Genomic DNA, 9,531 nt, shown 5'->3' with positions numbered 1-9,531 from the left:
GTTGATTTTGTATAGTTGAATTAGGTTTATCAAAATTCTTAAGCTATCCATCATGTCGGTTTTGATTAAATCCATCGTGTCATTTTATAAGTCGATTTTGTAAAATTGAATTATTTATAACTCAATTCTAAAAGTTATATTCATATTGAATTATAAATCCATAGATTATCTGTTCACTTAAGGTCACTCTAAATGTCCATACATCCACACCTATCTTACAAATCTATCTATTTTGTATGGTTAAATAGTCTCAACACATTCTATCAAAGAAAAATAATTACACTTTGGGCTAAGGCTAATTTGCAGTTCAAGTTTGTTCAGTTCCAGCTTGTCCCTGAACCCAATAACAAGATTTTTAGTTGTAGGGACAACAAATGGACCTTTGCCTAACTTCATGTCCTTGATGGGCTTAAAACAATTTAGATTCAGATAATCTTGAAGAATCAGTGTTTTTTAAGTCTTAAAAATAGCCTGGATAATATCTAAACCGGGACTTTATCTGCTGGGTCTACAATAAATCTTTAAACCCACCAAAACTCCACTTCTCATTAATAATAAAAAGTTTGAATGATGGAATTTTAATCCATTGTCGTTTTGGTAAAAAAGGCCACAAGAAAATCAAACATAACATAACATAACTCTAAAAGATGAGACTGTTGGGACAACCTTGTCCATTAAAGACCACTTTAACATGCGTGGTGCATATTTAAAGAAAGCAAGTTGTGAATCTTCCAAGATTATAGAAAAAGTTTTCTGTTCAAGATGATGATGAAGACAATCAAGTACAACACACCTCGTGCTGCTCTTGGTGTTGGATTTGATCTATCAATTACGAGCACCCTTATATTTTGATTCTTGAAAGCCACACTCCAACAGTTTGTTAACCATCTGGTCTTAGTGCAAATGGAGTGAGACCCAGAAGTAAGTAAAATTTAGCCAATAATTATTTCGATCATGAATCAAACTCAAGTAATATTTTTTCTTTTTGAAATACACAGGTCTCGTGGAAATCTTGTACACTCCATATGTACATCCAATTTTAAGGGCCTGTTTACAAAGCATTTCTATTTTTTATGTGTATTAAATTTAACTTGCTAATGAGAAGATGAGAGATTCTTAAAGTGGATCATTAGTTGTGATTCAGGGAAGATAGAACGTTACTTAGGAATGTTGAAAATAATGAAAATAGGTGTGTTTCGACATTTTTATTATATTTAGAAAACGCAAGACAGTTATCCGCTTCAAAAGTCTCTTTTTTTCATTGTTTTTTATAAAAGAATCATTTCTTTTATAAAGAAAAAAAAAAAGACTCTTGGAGCGAGTGAATTACAGTCTCTTCTCTCATTTCTTTAATTAGTAAAACTTAACATAACTTCTTGACCAAAAATAAAAAAAACTTATCACAACTTTTAAGAAATCAAAATAAAAAAATATTTCCACAAAGTATACATATTCTAAACTTTTGGAAAAATTATTTCCTTCATTCAAATTTTTTGTATTTCAAGGCAAACAACTTTGAACTATGGAAATCTAATTTTAATACAAAAAATGTGTTATAGATTTAGTTTATGAAACATATGAAAAACAGGTGTGAAGAGCTGATCGGTTGTTATTAGAAGATAGGTGTGACATGAGAATGTAGGGGTATGATTTGCAAAATGTAGATAAAGATAGCCCCACATATACTTATATGTGGTTATTGTCCAATATGGGTTTGTGTTTTTCATTTGATGTTGGCAATTCATGAAATGGAACTGAGATATGAGGCAGAGGTGTTAAACCAATGTGGTCTTGAATTGAGCTTCACCAATAATAGAGTATCAAAATCTTCTTCCTACAATAACCTTGTTCTTGAAATTATAACAGAAAATAACCTAACACGTTATAAAATGCTGGCAACAATGAGCATCCAAATCCAATTCACACATTTTTGGGTAGATGTTAAAATTTGTAGTTTTTTCTATTTTTGCTTTAACTAAGTGTCCTTTCTATAAGTCATGTTCTTCCCAACTACAGTCCAAATGATCAAATCTAAAGCAAACTTGCCAAAGATGGAGATTGTTTCATATCCTTATCTATCATATTGTCTAGTGCCCTTCATGAGTCACACAACCATTGATTTTTAAGAGGCTTTAATTAGCATGATTTATATTGAACATATAAAGAATGAGTGTAACAAAAGTGTGTTTCTTCTACTTCATAACTAGTGGTTGTGAAGGAGGATTGTAACATTTCAAATCATCTATTGTCAAGTGCTAAGAAAAATGACTTGTGTATAGGTAGACTATAATCTATACACAAAAATTTGGGACCAAAAAATTGACTAGACTTCATGATCTTAATTGAAATGTCATGGTCACCTCTACTTGAATGGCCTTCACTAAGTGAAGGTTTATACGTACAACTATAGTTGGTAGTCCATGTCTTGCTTTTATGCACATCCTTATTTTGGTGTCTCTCTTTTGGTTCATATGTTACACATACGTACCAGTGTGTTAATGCCCACTCACAACAACTGTTGTCAGGGGCGGAGCCACCACCCGGCGAGCCCGGGCACTCGCCCGGGCTCAATCGATACTTTTTTAATATTTGGCCCAACCCAATAGCCCATTAATCCACTTAAAAAAACAAAAATTTGGGCAAACTCAACATTTTCACACGCGCGCACACAAGAATTCCTTGCTCTATAATATTTGTCCAGGCTCTATAAAATTCTTGGCTCCGCCACTGAATGTTGTGACCACACTACTTGGATACCTATATATTTTAGATATTGGAGGTTGAGTTTGATGGGCCAAATGATCTCTTCCACAAGGTGATGATTTTCAAATTTTATAGTTGAATAAAATTTATATTTACTAAGTGTTTTTTACACCATTCGTCAATTACACTGATTGAATTACTAAAGCTGTTTGACTTTAAAAGTCAAACAAAAAGGTGATGATTTGTAAATTGTAATTGACCGATAATGTATAAAGTTTTATATTGATAATGTATTAAAATTTATTTTTTTATAGTTTTTACCAATATTCATGTAAAATCACTAATTTAGTGGAGGTCCGAGCAAAATGAAACTCCTTAAAAAAAAAATAAAAAAAAAACTAATAAGTATGTGGGGCAGCTGCACCCATTTAGATTTTAGACAGCCATGAACAATCTACCTACTATGTTTAATTTTAGTGTTTTGAGTTTGAGAAATGTTAACAATAGACTTTTCAACGCACTTCCCACTATTATTTTAAAACGTTTGGATTCTTCGTGAAGCACATGCACTTTTTGGATTAGGCGTGTCCTGGTGTCGGATACGTATCGTGTCTGACACTGATAAGACATCGACACTTGTAATTAAATTATGTCATTTTTTTTAAATTATTAGTTATGTCGGTGTGTCAATGTCCGTGTCGTGTCCGGTGTTCGTGTCCGTATCTGTGTTTCATAGATTACAACTATTTATGGTGCAATGGTTGTAGGAATTATTAGATTTAGAAAGATAATTTTTTTTTTTTTATAACAACAAAAATTTATCAGATGAATAAGAAAGGTACTGTTATATTTAATTCAGAAGTTAGAAAAGTATAAGGTGCACTTGACCCACCAAAATAACCCCATAAATTAAGAATGAATGCGCAAAGAGAAATTGAAAACAATTCAAAATACATATGAGGCGTCCCATAGCACCTCTAGATTAGGCATAGCAACAAAAACCATACCTGCGGGTATTCGCCTGAACCAAACCTAATTTGACGGGTTTTATTCGGTTTGATTGAGTTTGGGTATGAATTTGAGTTTTCTCCGATTCAATTTCAAAACACGGGTACGGGACGGGTAACAGGGATATAAATACCTACCCTAAACTCATACCCAAACTCGCTCCGAATATAGAAAATCAATTTATTACCCATTTTATATAAATAGAAACCAAAACCCTAAATTATTTCAGATGACACACAGATGTTGTGACCATGAGTTGCTATCTTGTCTGCGCAACAGTTTCCTTCGAGGTAAATCTGAGAGCAAACCAAAATAATACCAAGCTGAAGAAGATTATGCCAACAATTCCGCAGGCGAAACAGAATAATGGCATATGATTCTTGAAAGCTTGAACAGTGCTCGAAGAATCACTCTCTATCCAAATGCGTCTCCAGGCAATCTGAGAAGCGAACTCCAGTGCTAAAATAAAACCTGTTAATTCAGCCTCTAAAACGGACATACACCTAAGTTGCTGGCCAAAAAAACCATGAACGTGGCTCTATGATCACGGAAAATTCCTCCACAAGAAGCATGTAAACCAAGCACCACAGACACATCAGTATTCACCTCGACCCAATTAATGGTAAGCGGTTTCCAAATAAACGATTACTTTTGGAACTTCGGCCACTGAGACCTATGGAAGAAACAATTTTATAACATTAAATACAATAATGTTAGACTTGTTTATATTGTGGTCCACAAAATATGATATTTTTTGCTTTTAGTACTTGATTTGGAAGGAGTATATTTTTTTTTTGAGCAAATTGCACTCGCCTCCCCTGAGGTTTTATTAAAAAACATTTACACCCCTTCTAGTTTGGAAAAAACAACAACCTCCCTTAATCAGTTCATGATTGAAGCACTTTTCCCCTAGACACTAACGTCTGCTACTTTTAACAGTCCAAACCAACAAACTTTCCCTTCGTCCTCATTCGTGAATGTTTTTTTTTATCATTGTTATGTGATTCATCGAAAGATGTGGCTGATGTATTGTTGTAACAAGCCAAGCGGTGGATGGAACTGAGTGTGTGAAACAAAATGATAGTGAATTACAGCCATTGACACACGATTGGAACATTGTTAACAACATTATTAATTACAAAATCCATTATTTAGAATTTTTCCATAATCAGTACACGTTTACAATTTCATTGAGGACAGGAACACATAATTTATATATATTCATAATTTTAAGAAATCCTCAATCAATATCAGTTCAGATAAACAAATTATTGAAATTATCTTGGTGTTCATAAATCATTGAAAACAACGACGATCCCATTTAAATTGGCTTGGGGTTCAGATAAAAAAATTATTCAAGTTGGCTTGAGGTTCATAAATCCTGAATGGAGATGAAGGGGAAACATTGTTGGTTTGCAGTTTGCACTGTCAAAAGTAACGGGCATTTGTGTCTAAGGGAGAAAGTGTCTCTATCATGAAATAATTAAGGGAGGTTAATGTTTTTTCCAAACTAGAGGGGATGTGAGTGTCTTTTAACAAAACTTTAGGGGAGGTGAGTGCAATTTGCTCTTTTTTTTTTGAAGGAATTTGGAATGAGTATTGTTACCATATTTAAGAAATGAAATAACGTTTAAGTTTAGAAATTTCAAATTTAGTGAAAATATGATAAAATTGAAATAATTTGCAGGGTGTTGGAATTTTTTGTTAGTATGAGTGAAATTTAAAAATTTTGAGAGATTTACGTAGAATAATAATTAAAATAATATAAGCGATTATGAGTCAATTTATATATCTATCAACATTTTAAGCAAATTTTGAAAATTAAGAAATTTGAAATAATATTTGAAAGTTGGGTAATCAAATTCGCTAATAAATTGGAGGACAAAAATCGCACATTAACTATAATAAAGGACAGAAATTGCATTACAAAAAGTCAAAAAGAAAATTAAAGTTGATTATACTATATTGATTAAAGTTGATTATACTATGTTGATTAAAGTTGATTATACTAAGTATGCATGTGTAGTTCTTAAAGTTGATTGCACTGGAAAAGGCTACTCTACCATTATCCTTTGCTCCTTTGGTGGGACTTCATGACATATGACCTTCCTTGATGATACTTAACGAAAATTTGAAGATTAACATGAAAAGACATTTTCTATCTTCTAATATTAATTATACTATCTATCTATATTTCTACTATTACAGCTAATTACTTGAATCTACCAGTGGTTGGAAATTGAAATATTACCCACTAATAGTGATTTAATATGATGAAAATTAAAAGTCTTTTGTTATGAAATGAACCTAAAGAGGAAGCACTGAGATATTAATGGGCCATAGTAAATCAATCCTAGTCAAAAGAAATTACCCTCCAAGCAATTACTTTTAATTTGTTAAAGAGTGACTTTGAAGCTCTCAAAATTATGGTGGGATCTCTGTAATAATTATTCTTCATTTGCATAATGATATAAACACAGGAAGGTTGGTTAGATTGTATATGTACATACATGCTCATCATGGCCATGGCCATGACCATGACCATTGGATGTATATATCCCATAGCCAACAACCACTCAACACTCAGTTCCATCTCAAACCAATTGAAACATATAGAATCCAATGAAACACAGCTCTTTGCCCCCCACAATCTCTAACACAAACTTCTGGTTTTAACACCATGAGAAGGATTAAAGCACTGTTCCCACTTACATATACCCCACTTTCTTCTATATGGTAACAGAGACATGAACACCGGACACTGACACAATACGTAGACATATGTAGCTGTGTAGCACCTACGGTTGTTATTGAAGACGTGTCCGGTGTTTAACATGTGTTGGTATACTGACACATGTGATTACATTCTATTAATTCATTTTATCAAATTGTTATTGATGTTGACGTGTCTGTTTCTGTGTCGTGTCTGTGCCAGTGCTTCATATACAATGCAATGTGTCGGACACTAGCACTCCTTGGATGTGAAGTATAAGTACATAATGCACATATTCACATCATGTTGGTCCTACGCAAAACTCCTCCTCATCATATAAAATCATGGCTAGAGTTGTTGATTATTCTAAACTGACCATCCCACACTATACTCTCAATCATTTCAAAACCCTTTGATATCATCTTACCATCCATGATATAGCCTCATCCTCTTGTGAAGTATTCCTAACCATACTTTTCAAACATTCTAAACTTGCAAAAACATCAGAGATTATTACACCATGTCCCTAGCAGGACTTATTATAGACCAAGAAATGAATCACAATAAGAAATCCTTCCACAGAAGAAATGATTCTGGTGAGCTTGATGTGTTTGAAGCATCAAGATACTTCTCAGGATACAATGAAGTTATTGGATACAATAATAGCTCAACTTTCACACAAAAGATTATGAGAGAAGAAAGGAATGGATACAAAGGCAGAATAAGCTTAGACATGCCAATGAGAAGCTTACTTCCACAACAATTTCATGGAGGAATTGATCAGAAACAAATGAAAGAGAAGAAACACAACAAACAACCTAGCTCACCAGGTGGTAGACTTGCAAGTTTCTTGAATTCTCTCTTCAATCAATCAACATCGAAGAAGAAGAAATCAAAATCAAGTTCACAATCCATGAAAGATGAAGATGAGAGTCCTGGTGGTAGGAGAAGGAGGAGAAGCAGCATTAGTCATTTCAGAAGCTCTAGCACTGCAGATTCAAGGTCTATTTACTCTTTGAATTCGGGTTTTCGAACTCCTCCTTATGTAAACACTCCAACAAAGGGATGTAGGGAATTCAAAACCTTATTATCAGATCAAAAGAATGAAGTGTCTTTGAAAAAATCATCAACCACTTTGCAAAATGAGTTGTGTTGGGATGATAAGAAAAAGAGAGACTCAAAGTTGATGGGTGATAACTATAAACAGTTTGTGGAGAAAAAGTACTATGAAGAGGAGAAAAGGGAAGTGAGAAAATTCAATGAGGTTGATGATGGTGCAGAAAGTGATTCAAGTTCTGATTTGTTTGAATTGCAAAACTATGAATTGAGTCATTATTCAAGTGGTTTACCTGTATATGAAACTACCAACATGGATAATATCAAGAGAGGATCAACAATTTCCAATGTCCCTTTGTGATGATGATAATGTATAATTAATTTCTACTTAATTTGTTTCATGTTGAATTAGTTATATATAGTTAATTAGAAACTATGAAAAGGGAAATCTCATAGATTTTGCTTGTTTTGTTTTCCTTTGGATTTGATTTGCAACCTTCTTCCAAATACTTTTTTTCTTTGTTTGTACAGTTTGGAATGTTTGCTTGTCTTACTCATCTAATTTTATCTACTTTTCTTTGCTTTTAGAGTGCAAAAGCATAACTAAATTGGTTCCAATTAGTGGCTTCATTAGATTGTTTTAGCCGTGATTTTAGGTTTAAAATGTCATCAAGAGTTTCATTTAAGTTGCAATTATGTATAATTATGGGACATTTTTTAGATGGAATAATCATTGTGATCTTTAATCATTGCCTGGCATGCCTTAATATGATGTGGAACAAGCCTAATTTATTTTATAGGAAATGGGACCAAAATACAAAGATGGGTATCGTACTACACTATGTCAAGCAACACATGATTTTCTTTTTATGCATAGAAATTTAGAAGGAGAGGATGATGTCTAAGTCTATGAAATGTAAGATTTTAAGACACAAGGGTTACTTAACAACGAAATTTACACATATATCTCTTTTTGTTAAGTCTATCAAGACTTGAACTCGAAACCTCCAAATCCAAAACTCATCTTTTATCGTTATATCAATCTCCTGAAGTTTCTTCATCTCTGTATTCATTATGTTTGATATTATTAGTCGCTTTAGAGTATTAGCTCATGAGCTCAAAAATACAATTAATACAAGGATAAAATGCAATTTTGATCATTCAATTTTTACACTTATTTGATTTTTGTCCTTGAAGTTTAAATTGCTGGATTTTGACCCCGATCAAGTTACACAATTGTTTATTTTTGGTCTCTTAAGTTTCAATTATTTCATTTTAACCCCTCAAATTTATCCCAACTACATTTGCTAATCCCTCATTTATATTTTCAATACAAAAAATAAGTTTTATATAAGTGAAAACCATAAGACCAAATTAAAATAATATTTAATTTAATTTTTTTAATCAATTTCTAATTATTTTATGTAGACTTAATTAAATTCTAAAGTAGTTTACCATAATTTGTCAATAAATTAAATATACCTTTTTAAATAATTATTTAATTTTGTGTTTTTTAGTGTGCCCGTATGATATTAACATATTAAAAATTAAATAAAAATTAATTTTTTATAGATAGCATGAATATCTCAACAAGTGTGATGTTTTTTTTTATATAAAAAATGAATTACTATATTTTTAAAACTATATAGGTTTTTTAATGGAAAGCTAAATATATATATTGTTAATTAACTATATTCAGTATGATAGTTTTATGTATATATTTTTTATTTTTTGAAATAATATCTTTTTATTAAAGTTAAATTATTTATTTGTTTCAAAATTTTATTCTTCACTAAATTTAATTCAGCATAGGTTTTCATTAAACATAAAACATATTTCACTTTTTTAATGATAAATTGATAGAGAAAATTTTAGCCATTTTGTAAAATGACTAAAGTTTCTCTATCAATTTGTCATATAACAAGGTGTGCGCGATCCAATGAAATGCAAGTTGTTTGTTTTATCCTTGCATGAAGGGGCCACAACAGGGTTTAAGAACCTCAAGCCTCACTGCATAAGCTCTTGGGGCAAACTATGCAAAAAATTCAGAT

General features: G+C 32.0%; 1 protein-coding gene across 1 annotated transcript; it reads left to right on the top strand.

Moving 5' to 3' along the window:
- The first annotated feature begins 6,166 nt into the window (after positions 1 to 6,166).
- LOC146921918 (protein BIG GRAIN 1-like E) lies at positions 6,167 to 8,067 on the top strand. Its single transcript, XM_085715144.1, has one exon. It carries the CDS (start codon positions 6,945 to 6,947, stop codon positions 7,839 to 7,841), a length of 897 nt encoding a protein of 298 aa, XP_085571270.1. The 5' UTR covers positions 6,167 to 6,944; the 3' UTR covers positions 7,842 to 8,067.
- Positions 8,068 to 9,531: the final 1,464 nt, after the last annotated feature.

The sequence above is a fragment of the Medicago sativa genome, chromosome 5 (genome assembly GCF_051527215.1).
Source record: "Medicago sativa cultivar Bolivia chromosome 5, Bolivia_mono, whole genome shotgun sequence".
Lineage (NCBI taxonomy): Eukaryota > Viridiplantae > Streptophyta > Magnoliopsida > Fabales > Fabaceae > Medicago > Medicago sativa.
Note: the sequence above shows the minus strand (reverse complement) of the source record. Positions and strands in the feature narration are given on the sequence as shown.

Coding starts and splice junctions, on each gene's coding strand:
- LOC146921918 (XM_085715144.1), top strand. CDS start 6,945: ATGTCCCTAGCAGGACTTATTATAGACCAAGAAATGAATCACAATAAG.